Source organism: Vollenhovia emeryi, unplaced genomic scaffold, assembly GCF_000949405.1.
Source record: "Vollenhovia emeryi isolate VEMERY1.0 unplaced genomic scaffold, V.emery_V1.0 DF939120.1, whole genome shotgun sequence".
Taxonomy (NCBI): Eukaryota; Metazoa; Arthropoda; class Insecta; order Hymenoptera; family Formicidae; genus Vollenhovia; species Vollenhovia emeryi.
Window position 1 is genome coordinate 1,003,173 of NW_011967246.1, and position 19,605 is coordinate 1,022,777.

The following is a 19,605-nucleotide window of genomic DNA, read 5'->3' on the forward strand; positions in this document are numbered from 1 at the left end:
CAATAAATATTGAAAGATACAATTTAACCATCTTTATTAATATTAATTATCGAATAGATTGTTGAAGTAAAATGAGGACCTTGTTACACTTTGTTCAACATAGGTAACGCATGATTGTAAGTACACAAAATGTAGAATTCATTCGGTAAAATTCCCAGTGAACACCGAGCATCAGTTACATTATATTACATGTTACGATTGTGGTATTTATTCGTAATGTGGAACGACCTGAAGATTCGACTATGAATACCGGCCTTGGTTATCGGGGGAGTTACTCGTGTATACAATAACGTGTTACCTACGGAGAAGTTTCGCATCGGCACGGCCACATAGTTTCCACCGTCCACGTTGCAAACGTGTGGCGCATTGGTTGGCGCGGCTGCGCCAAAAGCGGCCGTGACCGCGCTCACGGGCTTCCCTCTCTCTCTGGTCCAGTTTCACGGATCGAATTGTACGTTCGTTACCGCGTTCCTGCATCTCGTTGACGAAAACAATTGGGGAAACATGGTACCTCTCGGCCCGTCGCCGGGACACCAAACGTCCGTGAACAATTCTTCCAGCGCGGCCGCCAGCGGCACGAAAAACGCGATAGTGGTAATATTTATATGCATATTTGAAGCTAAATGTGGTAAGGAGCGTGTACAGGTTACGAACTCGCCACCAACACGCCGGTATACGGTTGGTCGCGATACGAGCATTGGACGTGGCCGCACGCACGAGGTAACGGCGCGAGTACAGTCCCAGCTCGGGCAGCTTCATGGTTTTTCGAGTTGTTTCTGTCTCCGGTCGCGCGTTTGAGCAGCGGACTGTGGTTGCGGTCGAACTGCCGCTGCAAGTACTTCGAAGCGCTTCTCTTCTCCTCCCGTCTTTACCGAAAGAAAGGAGCGGAAGAAAGGCTGCGGCCTGTATTGTTTGAGCAGCGTTACTTTGTAACGCGATGAAATGGTAAAGCAGGAGCGACAATATCTGTACACCTTTGCTTTCTCTCTTTACAGAAGTCTAACTATACATTGAAGTATACCTTGGCGGGTCACACCAAGGCGGTATCGTCCGTCAAGTTCAGCCCCAATGGAGAGTGGCTAGCCAGCTCGGGTAACTATGGATATTGGGGATTTGCTGCGAAATTTCAGATTTATCCAAGAACAGACCGATGGTGTTTAATGGTATGCGTCTGATTTTTTTTCAGCTGCTGATAAACTTATCAAAATCTGGGGCTCCTACGACGGAAAGTTTGAGAAAACTATAGCCGGCCACAAACTTGGCATCTCCGACGTAGCGTGGTCCAGCGATAGCAGGTTGCTGGTCTCAGCCTCCGATGATAAGACCTTGAAAATATGGGAATTGTGTTCCGTAAGTAATCCATTGTGTTGTCCATCTGTTTTAGAAGTTCACGCGCGACTCTTTCTAAAGTAACAGAAAGAGCCAAAGAATGAATTAAGCTAAGCTCCAGGTAAAGCGACGTCGGTGAAACCGGGCCTTAATTGCAGTGGATAAACGCCACTTTTGAGGCTTCAACGATTTTCCAGCTATGTTGAAGATGGAAAACTTTTCGCTTGTCGATACTAAATGTCTCGATAACATCACGCTTGAAGTTTTGTTTATATATTTTTTTATATAGCCAAATTGAAGACTTTTAATAATATCGTTGCGTCGATACATTCATCTTGGAATCTCACTTTTCAGGGTAAATGTTTGAAAACGCTAAAGGGCCACAGTAATTACGTTTTCTGTTGCAACTTCAATCCACAATCCAACCTCATAGTTTCTGGTTCCGTAAGTAACGTATAAGTAACGTGTAAATTAGTTACGTATATTCTGTTCTTCATTGATTACACGCAGTAATGACACCCTCGTAAATCGATCTAGTTCGACGAAAGTGTGCGCATTTGGGACGTGAGAAGCGGAAAATGTCTTAAAACCTTACCGGCACATTCAGATCCTGTAAGCGCTGTGCACTTCAATAGGGATGGTTCTCTAATCGTTTCGAGCAGTTACGACGGATTGTGGTAAGCATTGTAACATCCAAATCTGTGTGACGAGTACAGCGCCGTGTGTCTTTTCTCCGGACATTTATTTAAATTTTATATAACATGTTACGCGCAATTTGCAGTCGAATTTGGGACACCGCGTCGGGACAATGCCTGAAGACTCTGATAGATGACGACAATCCTCCGGTGTCGTTTGTCAAATTTTCACCGAACGGCAAGTACATCTTGGCAGCAACGCTAGACAACACGTTGAAGCTGTGGGATTACAGTAAAGGGAAATGCCTGAAAACGTACAGCGGCCACAAAAACGAGAAGTATTGCATCTTCGCGAACTTCTCCGTAACGGGTGGAAAGGTGCGTATTGCGAGAGGCTGCTCAATCTCAAATGTGTCATAATTAACGATGCAAGCAACGGATCCTGAAAATCATTTTAATGATTCCTTTCGTTTATAGTGGATCGTATCCGGCTCGGAAGATCACATGGTGTACATCTGGAATCTACAGACAAAAGAGATCGTACAAAAGCTACAGGGACACACAGGTAAGCATATGTTTATTTAAGAAAAGTTAGAGTTACTATTGCGAATGAACATAAATTAACTTTCGAATCTTTATGTCAGTTATACGTGCATATGTGTACAGAAAGAAAAATACAATTTTAGACAAGATATATTTAGACACACCAGATTGCTGTTTTATCTAAATCGTATTAGTGGAAATATAGGCTAAAAAATGTACTTTCCTCTAATATGATGTACGTTTTCTGAAAATACGTGTATTTTTCACAATTTTCTCGTTTTTTAACTAATATATTGACTCGCTGATCGCGCATATTATTTTTAGACGTGGTACTTTGCACAACGTGCCACCCGACGGACAACATTATAGCTTCGGCCGCCCTCGAGAATGACAAAACCATTAAACTATGGAAAAGCGATACATAAAGACATATGATAAGCAATGCACGATTGTAAATTCAACGCTGTTATTATCTGCTGTACAGATCTCTGTGTTAAGGAAAAAATAACTACATTGTAAAGCATAGATCATAGGAACTAGATATAAAGTAAAATGCTATTTTATATCAGAATATTTTATTATTGACGTTAAGTAAGTTTTTCGTTTTAGAGGTAATTTCGGTATGCTAGCGCTTGCAATTGCTGTTATGAATAGATTAGAGATAGTTAACTTTGACTGAGCAGTATTAATAATACAAATCTCATCGTGATTGTACAAAATTATTAAACGTAGTAAATTGACCGGACAATTATATATATATACATACATATATGTATATATACACACGCGCGCGCACACACACAACACACATACACAAAAAAAGAGTGTTAGGATTCAACAATAGAACAATTCCTTTAATGCGGAAATCGCGGAAACTCACGAGAGATTGTATATCTGATGATAAGTGCACAATCGTACATACATGAATGCACAAATTATATTCTATTTTTTGTATTAAAACGAAAACTGAAGTAAAACTGTTTTGTCTCGAACAATTTGCTTAGATTACATTCAGAATGACAAAATAGCATATTTTAAGACAATTTTTTGTTAAGTCAATCGCAATTTTCCAAGGGTTAAAATTCGACGACTTGAAAGTAATGTCTCAAAAATCTAAAATAAAAATTCAATTTCTCTCTGAATATCTATTCTTCTTCTTTAAGACCCAGTTTTAGTTAAATTAGGCGTCTATCCTTTTTTAACTTAAAGGAAAGACAAGGACGTACATGATTTAACTGTTAGTTAACTTACCAAGAGGTTGGTACAACCTGCCTAAAGTGATATACTTAATTATATGTAGTTTTTAACAATCTAATTTAATATATTTAATATTTATAAAATCTAATAAACTTTGTATACCTTAAAAAGATATAGAAAATAGCATATATATGTATATGCAATACTGCAATATTAAAATCATGATCATGATCAATTATAATTACATATAAAATGAATTACAAGCGTAAAAACTATATTTAACTGTTTGGACTTATTGGCTTATATGCACAAAAATAACACCAGGATAAGTTGCGGACCGCATAGCAGAGCATTTTCATACTTAAAGCACTCAGTTCAGAAGTCTAATAACAAAGATATAGGTATAAATTTTTAAGTATGACAATGTTCTGCTATGTGGTCCGCTACTTATCTCAGTATTATTTTGTGCATAAAAGCCAATAAAAAGATTACAAGCGCAAACATTATATGTGACTGTGCAGTAAAAAAGATGGCTGAGGGACTCTCTTCGTGTTGAAACAGTTTCTTATCTTATTTAACGTAAATATATAAAATAAGTCGAACTTTCTGAATGCAATTGCCATTCTTTTTTTTATATCACATGATATCTCACATGTAATATTTATATATTCCGCAAATACGCGGTATCACAGCCAAGGTTTCCAATTTGCGTACATGCGGCCCAAGATATTGTAGTCTTTCGCTTGATCCAACAAACAGTCCACCTGAAACATAATTGATCATTAATGTCGAGGCATGAAAGGATAATTTCAGTAAGGAATTCCCAGTATTAAAATTACCTGTTCTGCAGGTGTCAAGCGATCGCGTCTTACATTTGCCCGTGATTGTTTGAGCCCATCATTGCCGGCGACTATGGCGTCGTACCTCGCAAAGTATTCATTGTTATGCGCTTCTTTCAATTGCTCCAACGTGATGATTGACGGGTGGATTCCGTTTAACTTCTTCGCAACTATCTCGATATTCCTCTTGGACGACCACTTTAAATCTGCAAATCATAATGTGTTATCTATCATGCGTACATAGGTCAGTTTGATGGCACACACATATGATTTCTTTTTAAATATATTTTTTTCAGGTCCCAATTTTTACAACATACAATTTTACTGAACTCGTCATTGGAATTTAACGTCGAACCAACCACGGTAAATTTCAGGGTATCCTCGGAACTTGTATATTCTTTTATACCTGCGTCAATATTTTCATCGTCATCCCTCGTCATCTCGGCGTCGTTGATGTTGAACGGCCGGTAGGTGGGTTTGTGTACGAATATGTCCATGCAAGCGAGGATCGGACCTCGGTCGTCGCGCAATGCCCGCATCGCGTGGGTCATGATCGTCGCCAGGAGGTCTCGCTCCGTGAAGGGTTGCAGTAGCTCGAGGATTTGGGGCGTCAGGCGGAACGGCACGAGTTCCGGTATCGGTGCGCGTATACCGCTGCCGAAAGCATGGCCGAAGTCGATGCCCAGGCAACGTCCGGTTGCAACGTGCACCAGGGTGTTCTCCAGGTGGCGATCGCCGACCCCTGCGAGCCAGTGCGCCGCGCACATGGTCGCGTAACTGGCGACGAAGTTACGTCGCAGCGTGACGAAGCACTCTGGGGACGGGCTGATCACGTCGAACGCGTCGCGCAGAGCCGTTTTCCTCGTATTTTTGATCAACTTCTTCATGGTCTCCGTGACCTCTTGTTGATTATATTTGGACACGGCCGCCTTGTACGCATCGGCATCGGCGATCCGCTTCGTGGACGCGCCCTCCATCCACCTCACGTACTTCTTGTGGACGATCTTGCACTGGTCAATCTCCCTGTCCGATAAAGTGAAGTTTATTAGATCCGCCAAGGATCTCGTGTCCTCGATCCATTGAATGAGCCCGAACGAGCTCGACAGTGGAATGACCTGCAAGGGGAAAGTTCGTGTGTTACGGTAGCGAAGACACGTGGCATTTAAATTTAAGGACAAACGCATGACGCAAATATCACCTCGTACGTGTCGATGGCCAAGCGCCTCTGTCCGCAGCCGGGGTCGTTGCGCAACGTTCTGTTCATGGTGGAGTACAGCTGCTGCAGGCCCCGGTCGATCGTTAGATCCTCGCCGAATTTCACGAGGAACTTGTACTCCCTGCCGTTGTCGCCCACCATGCCGATGCGAATCGGTTTGCGCAGCGACTGCATCACCTCCACCCGCGTCTCGAACCGCGCGAGCCTCACGTGGCGGCGCGGCATGGGTTCCCTGTCGCCAGTGTACTGCCCGGGTATCTCGATACCGCCGCTGTACTCGTGCAAGAACGGGCTGTAATCCTTCAGCGTCTGGTAGTTGTTAACCGAGTAATGTTTGGAGGATTTATCCAACGTTGACTTCTTAAGTTCTTGTATCTCTTTTCGCGCGATGTCGCGATCGTTAGGATTCAAGGCTTCAATCATTCTCTTGTATTTCGCAATTGTGTTAAAGATATTGCCTGGTTGTGGACTCCTTCCCCTTGCCACGCCGGAATCCGGATAGGCTTTCCGCAACAGCGACTCGACGGTCGACTCGATCGTTTTCCCTCGGGACAGATCCCTCATCGCCTCGTCCAGATAATATCTCAGATACAGCTTCGGTTGCGCCACGTACCGTATCGCCTGCACGAACAGCCCGTACTCTTCCGCTTTATCGCGCAGGAGCGAGCGTATCCGCTGGAACTTCTCGTCGTGAAGAATACCCGGGTTTTTCTCGACGGTAAGATGATACGTGTAGGCGATTGCGTCGGGATATGTCTCGGCGAGCCTCTCGACGATCGATACGATCGCGGTTGCGATCGACGGCGTCGCCAGGTGGGAAAAGAGCAGGTCTCGCCAACGCAGGAACAGCCACGGTCGCAGCTTGGCGCATTCTCGGACGAACGTCTCTCGCATCTCGTCGTCCCGCAGCCGCTCGGGCCTCAGCAGACAGGGGAAGTAATGCGTAGCCTCGAGATAGTCGTGACTCATGGATCTCAGGGTGGACAACAAAAACTCCTGGAACATCTCGTCGCTCTCCGCGTCAGTGCTCGTCAGTCTGCCGTAACAATGTCTGGCTAGAGCGCAATAGTGCTCGCCGACGTTAGCAGCGGTCGCGTCCTCGCAGCAAGATCGCAGGTTATTCAAGCTGTAGCGCAGCAAATGTTCACGGATGTCATTCAGATCGGTGCTCGTCATTCCTATGTCCCGTAGGATCGTGGCGCTGCGCGCCAATTCGCTGGCGAACGCGTCGTTCTCCCTGCTCAAGAATTCGATCTTCGAAGCCATCGTCCCAATATGCTCCTTGATGGCAGTGCTCGTGTTAGCGTCAAGCTCGTCTCTCTTCAACAGTTCATGCAAACTTTCCCAAGAAGCGGTATAACAGGATATCTTCTTGAACACGCTCGTCTCGACGTCGGCGCAGAGACACTTGATTCTAGCCTCAAGCCACGCTAACGATAGCTTCAGATGACGGACGTTCTCCTCAGAGACCACTTCACTTATATAATCCAGATACTTGATTGCACGATTCAAATGCTTCTCGGCGACATAACGGTGCTTTTGGTTCAACGCTGCGTCGACGATGCCCAGTTGGAGCTGATAATTGATTTGACATAGCCGCTTCTTGATTTTCCGTTTTCTGCAACTGTCCTGAAACAACATCGAGGAGTATCCTCGATTCGCAGCTAATTTGTTCCACTGCACGAGATTGTCTCGAATTCCAGGTGCTTTCATCAACCAGAAATTCAACAGCGTCTTCATTTCCGTCTTGTACTCCGCTTTGTTCGCGAGGAGCCGAAGGACCTTGAGCGAAGCATCCAGATCGCTCATGATTTGCAACTTGAACAATTTGCGTAGTCTCAGCTCGGTGCAGAGAGGACTCAATTCAACCCATTGCTTTCCCGTAATGTCTAAAAGTTCGTTTAACAGATCGGTCGCCTTTTTCACGTCCTTTCTCAGCTGAAATATCACCAGATTTTCGCCTGTCGTAGGCATAAGGTGCTGCAGTTTGTCTCGATCGTATGTCCACGACTCGATGGTCTCCGTATCGTCGTTGCTCACTGCCCGTATGTCCATTTCCGACATATGTACAAAGGCGTCGCAGGCATACGGGATCACCCAGTCCCTCCATGGGTCGTCCCACATATTGCTTAGATTTCCGTTCTGCGTCCGACTCTTTACGAGCCGATCGATCGCCGACCAGTCACACAAATTGGTCTCGGCCTCGAGTAATCCTTGCAGGCAGTGCTCCTTGATCGACAGGTCCTGTGTCCCTTCGTAAGCATTCGCAAATGCCTTCTTCGCTCGAATCCAGTCGCCGTCCACTTCCGCGAGAGCCGCTTCCTAGACAGAAAATGTCGAATGTCACCTTTACATTCTGAGCAACGTGATTTTTATTGCCAACACGTCCAGTTTCGTCAGAAAACTTCGTCATATTTCAGAAGTTATATTTGATTTCCTTTAAAAAAGGGGACTGGAGAGCTTTTTCTCCAAATGTGAAGAATGTACCGAAGCCAACAAAATCAGTGAATGTTCTGATCAATGGAAGATTATTGCGAAATTATCTCGGTCTCGCATCTCAATTAATTTGATAAATTTATGTCGATTTAATACACCATCGGAAATTACCTGCACATCTTGACCGAAAGACTGTTGTCCTCGGAAGATGCTCAGTACGACGTCGACGTCATTCAGTGATTTATAGAGAGACGTCAACTGTGCCCACTTCCTGGTGTTCTCGTTGCGAATGTCATCGTCGTGTCTTCGCATTCTCTTGCTCGACGTGGGCGACGAGACGTCGTCATGCGCGTCAGGCAGTAAACTGCGTTCCAGAAGAAGAACACCGTGAGCGTCCAAATGATTCACCTTAGACGTCTTCACTATGTCTCGCGGATCGCAATCGACGATCGGAGCGTCTCGACTCAACTGCAGCAATGTCTCTAAAATAACAGCGTTGAAAGAGCTGTCTCTTTCGCACAAGTCGTGCAGGATTCGCTGCAGACTCTCCACGATGGTCCGGCGGAAATCCGGTCTCTCCATCTCCTTAGTTTCCTTGATCAGTGAATCGAGCAGGATCACGGTCACGTCTTTGCAGATCAGCCGGTCCAATTTAATCAACTGCTGAAGCGAAACGATCACACTCGCGTGAGATATCTCGATGTCGGGAAAATCTCCGATCCTGTAGTTTCTGAAGTGGGAAAAGACATTAACATCGGAATTATTTAAGATTTGAGATTGCAAAAAAACATCAAGCCAAGAGGTCTTACCTGTTCAATTTCACGCTGCTTCTCTGCCTGATGTTTTCTTGCTTTATCCTTTCTGCTCGTTGCACGTTCTCCCGTATCTTCCGGTGGCGGTGGACATTTCCGACGTCCGATGTGTTTGCGAGAATTCTAAAGACTCTCCTGTGTCCCGCCGGGGTCTGCAGCGGCCCTCTCGACGAGGACGCGATTTTCGTCCAATCGAATTCAGTGTCGCGCGAAATGTCGAGCGTCGTGGACGCGTTCGCGGCGTCATCGCCGTCGTCGTCGTCGTCGAGAGTCGGCTCAAACTGCAACTCCTGCGTCGCGCATAGCGACCTCCGAGGGACACCGTGGAAGAGACGCGAATAGGAGAATGTAGGAGCCATATTGGTCCCGTGTAAATCGTCGCTCTGAGAGAAGGTGCTGTAGCTCATCTGGGAGGCGAGCGAGTCGACGAACATCGGCGTCACGCAGCTCAGGTTTCGCTGCCGCCAGGAAACGGGTATCTTGTATTCCTCGAAGGTGCAACTGTCCTGCACAGGCCTGTCGAATATATTCTTGGTGTACTCCATCGATCCGGCGGCCAGCTGCAACATTAGCAGTGTCACGAAGGGCGCGAACGCGTCCGCCTCCGTCGTCATCCGCGACGAAAGCATGGCCAGAAGTTTGACCAATCGGTCCTTCGAGTTTGTCGTGCTCAGGCTCGTCTCCTCCGTCCAGAATTTCAGTATTTTGTCCTGCAGATCGGGAGACGGGTCCAGCAGACCGGCCAGGAGATTTCGCACGCTGATAAACAGCAGATCCTGCACGGTCGCGTCGTCGTCCACCGCGATGTCCGCCGAATATCTCTTGTGAGTCCTCATGAGCAAGTCGTAGACCAATTCCCGGTTCTGCGTGGTACTGTCCTTGAGGTATGGGACCGTCAGATTCACGTAACGCAGCAGATCCGTCGGCGAGACGGTCGCTACCATGTCGCGGACGATTTGCAATGCCATCTTCTCGCCGTGCGGCAGCCTGCGGTTCGTTAGAATCTTTTCCAGGTTTATGCGACGCAGATTGCTCGCGATCTCCTCCGCGCTCAGCCTCGGTATCGCTAACGCGAATATCTCCAGGCAGAAGGACGTCTGCTCGTTTTTGTCCATACCGGTGACCGCGACGTCGATGTAATCCTTGGCCACCTCCGGATAAATTCGGCAGAGAACAACGACGCGTTTCACCTGCTTGATTATGTAGGTCGAGGATGACGAAGTGGGGGCGTTCGCTAGGATATCGAAGATCTTCCTCTTCACCTCGCATTTCTTGTTCTCTCTTTCAGCCTCGTCGCACCTGTCGCTGTCCAGAGAACGCAGATACAAGCCGAGACACTCGCAACACTGTAGAGGCGTCTCGTCCTTCTCGGGCGCATTCCAATCGCCTAACGACGTCAGCAGGGAATGGACGACGTCGTCCTTAGCGACGATCTCTCCCGTCGTGTCGTTGTCGAGAAGCACCAGGATGAGATGCACCGCGCCCGCGGATTCTAATTTTTCATTTAGAAACTCGGTCGACACTCGTAAGCAGCTACACCACTTCTCCACCATGAGCTTTATCAGGCTGATATTGTAATTGTACACGCGACGGTCAGATCCTCTTGTCATCAATGCCCTTTCGACGAACACTTCGAAGAGCCTTTGCGCCGCTGCTTTGCCATCGTTGCTCGGCACGGCCACGTCGTGCCAACCCAGCAGTCTCTCCAGAACGTCCGTAATGACGTAGTTCAAATCGTATCGTTTCAGGTAATCAGCGACAACTGCGATGATCTCTGTCAACACAGCTTTGGCGTAGGGTTTGAACACTTCTTCCGTGTTTGAAATGATCGTCAGCATAAACAGCTGAATATTCTGATTATTGCGCTGCATGACTTTGAGGAAAAGCTTGAGCCACCTGGGCGGATTGACAGGGTTCACTTCGAATGTGTTTTTCATGTGCCGCAACAGGACACAGATATACGGCATGCACTCGTGCTCGTTAAAATCGTTGCTCTCCAGGGCGATACTCGTCGCACCGTGCGTGCAAGACGGATCGGAACCCGTGGAATTCAACGGGGCGCGACTTCGAAAATCGGCCGGCAGTATAACGCACTTGTTAAAATCGTAGGCGTTAATATCCTCGCTCAACGTGCAAGACGACAGATCATAGGAGTAAACGTGGGTATATCTGTGCATACGCTGTCCGTCGGCAGCGTCCGCGGATTTGATGTTGACGGTGATCTCGCGGGTCTTTGGATTCTCCTTGAAGATTTGACCAAGCCTGTACTGCGTGCTGCAGTCTATGATATTTTCCCAGAGCCTCCTCTCCTTGTCCTCGCCAAACGCGAAGATGTTGTAGAAATTCTCCTTCTTCATCAGGCTCACGGCTGCCAGCGAACAGTTGTACGCGAAGCAGTGCAGCAGACGCACGAGCTCCTTGCACTCCGGCCGCGTTATTCTTATGGATCGGACATTTGTGGCGCTTTGACATAGCCGTTTATAAAACTCCTTATTGAGCAGGACTTGTCCCTGGCTGCTTTGCGCGGTCGTTCCGTTCGCGTCAATTCTGCCCTCGTCCACCCGGGCAAACATGATCGCTAGCAACTGGAAGCATCCAATCTTCGACACGATTTTTTGCTTGATCGCGTCATCGTTGTCATCGATAGGTAAATCAGCGTCTTGGACCAGACCTTGGACATTGCTTTTGAAAAAGTGTTCAATCGCGACTGCGTCGCAGACCTTGAACGCTGGCAAGAGAAATCCGTGCAGAATATCAAGCCTTTCCGTCTCGGTCCATCTGTTACCGTCCTTGAACGCATCGTAGGTTTGCTGCAACGATTCTACAACGTGTTTATGGGACGCACCGCAGTAGTATCCGCGCAGATGCTCCTCCAGTTTCTCGTCGAAGAGACGTTTGCCGGCACCGGCGGCGAAATGTATCACGCACTCGAGCAACACCATCGACTTGGTTGTCGATAGTAGCACCAGCAGCGTCTCGAAGCAGTCGATCACCTTCATGGCGTTCACGCTCGTCTCGGAGAGATTCGAGCACAGGGACCGGCCGTCGTTTTTCAGGTTCCGCAGGCTTATCCGCAAATCTTGGCGATTCGCCACGTCTGTTAAGCAGACGAAGAAATTTTTAAGAATCTTCGTCTTGTGCTCGAGACCATAGTTTTCTGCCAACTGATCCCGAATCCACTGGTAGAACTCGTCATTCTGCGTAACCTCTGTGGGCGTTGACTTGAGATGCACCACGATACTGTAGATACTTATCAACCTCTCTTTGCGACTGTCCACGTTGAAGACGGTATTTCTCAGATGGGTAAACTGTTGTAGAATCGCGTCGACTACGGTGTCCACGTCCACGTGAGCACGCAATTCGCGCCTGTGACGTTTCAGAAACAGCAACAGGTCCTCGGTCCATTCCAACAGTAAGGACAGATTGTCGTGCAACATATTCTCGAAAATGATCGTGATCGCACCCACACGCGTCAATATAAACTCAAAGATCACGCTCTTGAACGTATTGAGGAAGTGTTCGCCGTGCGTGATCATCGTGCAGTCCACGCTAGTTACCGGGGTATTGTCGGACATCAGGTTCACCAGTACATCGCTCATCGACCGAGTGTCGTCGGGTACTACCACCGGCCAATCAATCGTCCACGAGAGCAGCGAGAATTGAAATTCCATCAGAGCTCGCAAGTACCCGATCATTCGCGCGCTCAAGTCCCTGCAGGTCAATTCCCCGATGCGCTCGCTCACCAAAAACCTGAAGATCTGCAGCACCACTTTCTCGCCGCTCATGAAAGCGCTCGCTCTTACGACCGTTTGATCGAGCATATCACATCGCTTTAACAAGAGCAGACCGTTAACGTGTTGCGTCAGGTCGTCGCAGGTGTCCTTTTGCGCGATATCGTTTAGATCGAGAAGCTTCGCGATGTATTCCCGAGTGGAACTTAATAGACAATTCTTGAAGATGTCCGGTAGAGCATTGTATTTCGATCTCATGGAGTTCAACAGAGTTTCCAAGACACGCGGCAATTTATCCGTCATCTCGATATTCTTCATGTTGAAACCGACCATTCGCGGATGCATTATACATTTAATTGTTAACGCGGACAACGATTCGTCCCATAATGATCCTGGTAGAATATTGATCTGGAAAACAAATAATTGGAGAAGTTTACTATAGAGTTATCTCTCGACAAATAAATCGCATTAATGCACGGAGAGAATTTTCTCTTAAAATTTACCTTGAATATAATCGTAAAACAACGTGGCTTTTCGAAGAACTTTATGAGTTTTTGTAAATTTTGCTAGTAGAATGTTCAAAAACTCTCCCAAAGTTCTTCGAAATGTCACGCTGTCTCGCGATTACATGATTTTCGAGGTAAATTTTAAGAAAAATTTCTCTCCGCGTGGATATTAGTCGATATCAAATAAATTTTATTAAAATGTAATTACTTTCCAACCTAATGATTGATCACTTATTTGTAATCAATATCATATATTTCGCTTCAATTATTTTTATCATTTATTAATTTGATTATTCAATAAATCTCGGTGTTACATTTATCGTAGTAACATAAGCTAAAATTAGTAGTCGAGACAACTCACGTTGATGTTCAGTAACACTTGTATGAAGTTCAACATGGTCATCAGGACTTTGCACTGTAGCGTCTGCAGTTGTTCGAGTTCTCTAGAGTTCATTGTTGCAGCTGAAGACTCCGCAATTACTCGCCAGAATTGGCAAGCAAAACTGCGAATGCAGAGAAAGATAGCTTGCTTGTCCACATTGTCGCTGGGAAAAAGCGATTCTACCGGAAACAATTGCCTGTCTATCAGCCACACGTAACAGTCCAGAGCCTTCAACAGCGGCGTCACGTTACTGATCATAGAAATGTCCTCCGCGCCCAATTCCGCGCCTTTCAAGATAATGTCGTTCAGTCGATTCATCCCATAAGTCTTGACAAAGTTCTGCGTTGTTTCCTGCTCAGAACCGTCGACGTGCCGTGAGATGTTGACGTACAGCTCCATGCATTTCGTACGGCAATGCTCGTCGAGAGTTCCGCATCGCGACAGCAACCAGTACAGAGCACAGGTCAGGGTTGCCTCGTCAAACTCGGGTGGTTTTCGACGATTACTCTCTGTGGTCATGTTCAGAAGTTCTGCCTTGAATATCATTACTTTCTCGATGTGAGCCAGCGCGTTCGAGATCGACGGATCGTTATATCCATCCAAGCTGTGGACGAAACAGTAGAATATCTCCAACCAGTATTTCGACACTGTTTCGTCGTTCTCGCGCAGGATTACGTAGAGATGATTGAAGGCCACGGCCGCGGCTACGCGTTTACGCGTTGACGGGTGCAACGCGAGTCTGTTGATCCTTTTGATGATATCAAGTACATGCTTTGCTTGCCTGTCTTGCCTGATGGACAAATTGACTCATTAATCACTCTGAGAGATGTTTGCTCCTAAAAAGAAAATTTTTTTTAATAAATTGATTTCCCTAATCGGTACCTCATCGTCCAGCGTGTGAATTCTGCCAGACACATGCCGGAGAACTCGCGCAAAGCCGGATTTGAGTTATCGGTTAAACCGTCGAACAACGAATCGATCACCGTCGCCATCGACGTGTTCCTGGAGCTCAGCCAGTGCATCAGTTGCAGTGCCAACGGATGGAAGAGACCGCACACGACCTCGTCGGGGTCACAGCCGAGGACGAGTACAGCCCGGCACAGGGTGTCGCAGAGAGCGGCGTAGTGATCGACTAACCACGGCGAGCCGACAAAGATAATCACCACCGAGTGCAGAACTTCGCAGGCCGCAATCTTGGTGCGTCGGTCGCTGGAGTCGCGCGCCAGCGCGATTATCCGCGGCAGCATCCGATCGAAGTAGATGACTAGTCGCACGTCCGGCAACGGCAGGTTGAACTTGAGCAAATTCTTGCGATCCCAGGTCGCCCCGGTACTGTGAGAAGCGCGCTCGTGCACGAAGCTCGTAAACAGATCGTGGTCGAGCGATCCGAGGAACAGCAGAACTCGCCGCTGGAAGTTTCGCAACGTACACTCGGTGTCGATGATGTCTACGCGCCTCACGCGCCTCCTCGTCATCATCAAGTCCTGCGAGATCTCGACGGAGCTCTCCGTGCTACGCAAGTACGGCTCCAGGTATGCGATAATCTCGCGCAGCAGTTCGTTCGTTTGTTCATCTCGCTTCTCTTTCTGCACCGTCGTCCACGTCTCCAGGGTAGTGAGCGCGTTGTACGCGAGTTCTAGGTTGCCCAGACCGACGGTGAACGCGATCTTGAACGCCGGCAGTGTGCGTGATAGTGTGCCCTCGACGTACGCGAAGGGCGCGTTCAAGATGAGGTAAAGGCACGCGATCAGTAGCTCGTTAGAGAACGCGGGGACCAGATCGAGAGTGTGCCACAAGTACTTCGATAGAAGCTCTTCCGTCTGCCGCGTCTCTGCGGTTTTCTCCTCCCCCTCCTGCTGCTCCTCCCCTTCCCATGATGCAAAGATTTTCATACCGGCTCGTATCAGTTTGTAGAAGCCGGATATCAGCGGATATCTGTATGACAATCGGACGGCTTCGTAGAGAAATCTGTGCACGGTGTCGGCGAACAACTGCGGCTTTGTCGCATCGACCACATCCACGTAGAGATCCACGAGATTCGCAAACACGCGGAAGTCCGCCTGATTCACGGCACTCTGGGTAAGAGCCACGTCGGACAGCACGGTGTCCTCGTCCTTTCGTTTCACTTGTATGTTCAGCCGATTGATTAAGGCGATGCACACGTCCGTCATGGTGTTCGCTACGTATTGCGCCAGCTGCTCGTGTTCCCGATACCTCCCGGCGTTCAGCAGCTCCGTCCACAGCGACAGGTAGTTCTTGTAGCATACCGGCGATTCTCGCAGGTTGTTCAGCTCTCGTTGCAATTCCGCGTCGAGCGCCAATGTGTGCGAGCAACTCCACGCGATACCGTCGTAAACTGAACAAAGACGAGATTTAATACATCAGATCCCCGCAAGGAAATATCGAGACTTCATTATCGTCATGCAATTACCCTTTGGATAATTTAGAGTGAAAAATGTTACCTTGGATAAAATCGTCTCTATAAATTATCCAAATAGAGGTACTTGTTAAAGATCAATTTACTCACCTATGCTGTCGAGGTATCGTTGCAACAGACCTTTACTAACGGTCGCGAGATTGCTAATAATTGTGATCAACGATGAAACAGCGAGCGCGTTATTGGATGTTAAGTCAGGGAATCTCTTGATCGTATAATTACTAAGTTTTATGAGGACGTTAATTTTTTCAATTGTAACGTCAGTCATGTGACAAAGTATTTCCGAGAGCGCTTTCTGATAAAAACAGACGCTCTCTATGTGCGTCGAGTGGCTGTTCTCGCTTGAAAAAGAACAGACAAAATTATCCGCTGTCCTCTCGTTAATATAAAAGAAATTCCAATATAATTCTAATATAAGTATTTCAGGTTTTTACTTATATCTCAAATATCTCACCTGGAACAAAGAGGAAGCGCGTAACTGGTTATAATGGAATACATATGTCTCACATTGAGTTGCTCCATATGCACTTTGCACGGCGCAGCCATTTGACTGAAGCCATAAACGACTGATTGTAACGTGGTTAAATCTAAGTTGGTATTTTTAAATTCTTGCTGGAAATGCTCCATAAAATCCTGAAACGAAAAATATATCATAAATAAAACTGAGATTAATTAAAGAACACCATTTTATTAGACATTATAGTTCCTTGAGATTTAGTTCACAATAAAAAATTAACATATGCATCTCCTTTATCTTATGTGGCATCTTTACCAATAATACGCATTTGCTGTCTTCATTATTTTGACCTGCGAGAATCTGTCCGATAATTCGATAAAATCTTTTCAATGCGCGCCGTCCATATTCACCGCACTCGGTCGTTTCACGCGACAAGCTCCGGAGGGTGTTGTGCCAGTACTTGTGATCAGGATACAGCAGGTCTCGAAATAGATTCATATGACGAGCGAAAAGATCAATCGCTGATTTCATTACCACTCTGTGCTTGTTTCCTTGCTGTTCTCTGACTGCTTCATCTAATGCAATAACTCTCTTAATCCAATAGTACAACTTCTTGACGAGTTCCTCCTTGCGCCTGTCCGGCAATTCTGCATTATCCAACATATCCGCGAGGGACTTGAAATATGCAGAAAAACTCTCGGGCAACTTGGTGTCATTGGACATATTAATACGTCTCGAACACAGCACCTAAAATACATCATGTGATTTCTTGATGTCTAACAAATTGCCTTACAGTTATGTTTTATATATCATTGCTATCAACTTTACCCCATTAAACGCCTCGGTATATAGATGGAAAACGAGCAAACGCGATTTCGGCGGCAAGACACTGTGCTTGACTATTTTACCGAATAGGCAAAGTATCAATGCACGCTCTGCTAAAACGGTATACGATATTACATTCTGTACATAATTCAAAGCAAAACCTGTGTTCCTACCTTCTTGGTCGTAACGAGTAATATTTTTAAACTCCTCGACTGTCTCGGTAAGCTTTAAATCATGATGACCCTCGAATAATTCTATCAATTGTTGCAAAGCTTCGCAGGCAGCTTTTTGGATATAGCGAACACCTTTTACCCTCAGTCCTGAATGACACACTTCCTGCAACGTATCACAGAACCAAAATATTGTTACAAGTAAATTACAAAATGTTGTATAAAGTATAGCATCATATTTCTTGGATGTCTATTTCCAAATACTATTTATAAAAATAGACATTCTAATCAATATTGTGACATTATTCTAATCAATATTATTGATCACTGACAACTATCTTCAACCACTATCAATATCCGTTTGTATAATATTTGACGCTGTCAAGTACAATACCTTAATTTGTTGAATATATTGTACAAAGTGCGGGGTAGTATAAAAATTTTGAATGAAAAACTTTAGAAAATGAAACGCTTCTTTCAGCGAGTCATCAACGTGTTTACGTGAGCTTCGATTATCTGTCCTTTGACTTGCAAGTTCGTCGCCGAGGAAGTACAGCAAGCCATCTCTTCTGTCAAATATGCTGTGTACAGCCGACTCTATAGATACAGACAAATTATCGTACAGTTAATTAGACGAGTACGTGCGTGTGTTAGAGATTCAATTCAATTATTATATTACAGTGCAATCAGCAAGGAATGAGCTTAGTGAAACGAGCCATGTTTTAACACAGACCGTAATTTAAAAAAGTTGTCATCGAAGGTACAAGTTTTTCAAAAGCTTGAAAATTCGAACGTCATTCGTTTATCTACGTCTTCGAAAAGAGTTGTTACCGCAGGAGTGGTTAAAATTGTCTCTCGTTTGAATTAACGCGACAGTATGAAACGAGAGTCGTCTTGCCATTTGAAAAACGACAAGATTTGATAACGAAATATCATGTATCACTATTTTTAATGCACTAATTGATATTTACCACGATGTTCGAGCGAAACGATGGCAAAGTATCCTTGACCCTCCTTAAAAAGATTCGACAAGTCGCTGTAAGCTTTGTCGGACACAGCCTTTTTGAATTTGTGCACGAAATCTTGATACGAGTCCATCCTTTATCTCTGGTTCCTGTTTAAATCTATCCTGGCATTCCTCATCTCACTTAGAGTGTTTTTCTTTTTGATTCTCCCACTACGAAAAAACGCAATTCAGCTGGGGTTCAATATTTCTAGGTTACATTAGCGTGACGTACGAAAGATTGCTTTTCCTCACCGTTTTACCCCTAACGACTTTTCTCGTTGCACAGCGCAATTAAACTCTCTGCGCTTCAATTCAAGAACTCTTTTAATCTGCCTGTTGGCCGCTAGTAACTTCGGTACCCGTTAAACTTGCCTTCTATACCCGCGCCAGGAGACACGTAAGTGCTGAAAATATGTGGGATGAGGGTCGAGATAAAATCACGGACCCTTACGCTAATAATCACTTGCGATAGCACCGAACCACGCGTCATCTCTTGTTTAAAGTGGTTTTAAGTGTTTAACCGGTCGGTCAGCTGTCCGTAGCTCACGATCGGCGCAACTGTTGTTACTTGTTACCAGCATGTAGAGAGACGGCCCTAGGGTGCGTTCCGAATAGTGTCTCTAGTTTATACATGGACGTAAGAATATATGGACGGAGTGTAAGTTAGCGGGGGCCGAGCCAGAGCAGTGAGGGGAAAAGTAGTCATCACATATGGCGGCGACGCTACCACGAGGCGTCCTTACAATCACCTAGTCATCACATATGGCCGCCACCCAATTTCCCCTCACCGCGCTCGCTTGGGTCCCCTCGTCCTAAATCCTACATTACGCTCCGTCCATATATTCTTACGTCCATGATCTTGGATTATTCTAGTTACTTCAGGGGGGGGGGGGGCGACGTCGGTCAGCCTACGCTCGACTTGACCGGCGATTAAACTTCAGCGACATAATTTAGAGCAAAATATATGCGAACCACACATAGGTTATCGTCCCTGACCCCGGTCCTTCCTTCTCGCCACTTCGAGCGAAGAACAGAAACATAAGAAATCTATAATAAATACTCAAGGATTAGATCGACCAAGGCT

At 46.1% G+C, this 19,605-nt stretch overlaps 2 protein-coding genes across 4 annotated transcripts; one reads left to right on the forward strand and one right to left on the reverse strand.

Moving 5' to 3' along the window:
- The first annotated feature begins 405 nt into the window (after positions 1–405).
- Positions 406–3,257, forward strand: LOC105570420 (protein will die slowly). The gene is made up of 8 exons (XM_012027590.1): positions 406–594; positions 996–1,092; positions 1,187–1,350; positions 1,684–1,773; positions 1,867–2,006; positions 2,111–2,342; positions 2,442–2,529; positions 2,832–3,257. Exons 1-8 carry the CDS (start codon positions 505–507, stop codon positions 2,930–2,932), a joined length of 1,002 nt encoding a protein of 333 aa, XP_011882980.1. The 5' UTR covers positions 406–504; the 3' UTR covers positions 2,933–3,257.
- Positions 3,258–3,917: 660 nt separating this feature from the next.
- LOC105570421 (DNA-dependent protein kinase catalytic subunit-like) lies at positions 3,918–19,379 on the reverse strand. 3 transcript variants are annotated; one of them, XM_012027593.1, is made up of 17 exons: positions 18,985–19,379; positions 18,774–18,925; positions 18,487–18,692; positions 17,910–18,112; positions 17,519–17,681; positions 17,349–17,455; positions 16,836–17,267; positions 16,518–16,696; positions 16,154–16,404; positions 14,509–15,982; positions 13,606–14,416; positions 9,005–13,146; positions 8,367–8,925; positions 5,742–8,081; positions 4,950–5,658; positions 4,544–4,749; positions 3,918–4,468 (listed from the first exon to the last, which is right to left on the reverse strand). In XM_012027593.1, exons 3-17 carry the CDS (start codon positions 18,611–18,613, stop codon positions 4,391–4,393), a joined length of 11,781 nt encoding a protein of 3,926 aa, XP_011882983.1. In that variant the 5' UTR covers positions 18,614–18,692; positions 18,774–18,925; positions 18,985–19,379; the 3' UTR covers positions 3,918–4,390. The 3 variants fall into 3 exon arrangements, with proteins under 3 accessions (XP_011882983.1, XP_011882984.1, XP_011882981.1); XM_012027594.1 differs by having other exon boundaries at positions 8,367–8,916; positions 18,774–19,379; XM_012027591.1 differs by having other exon boundaries at positions 18,774–19,379.
- Positions 19,380–19,605: the final 226 nt, after the last annotated feature.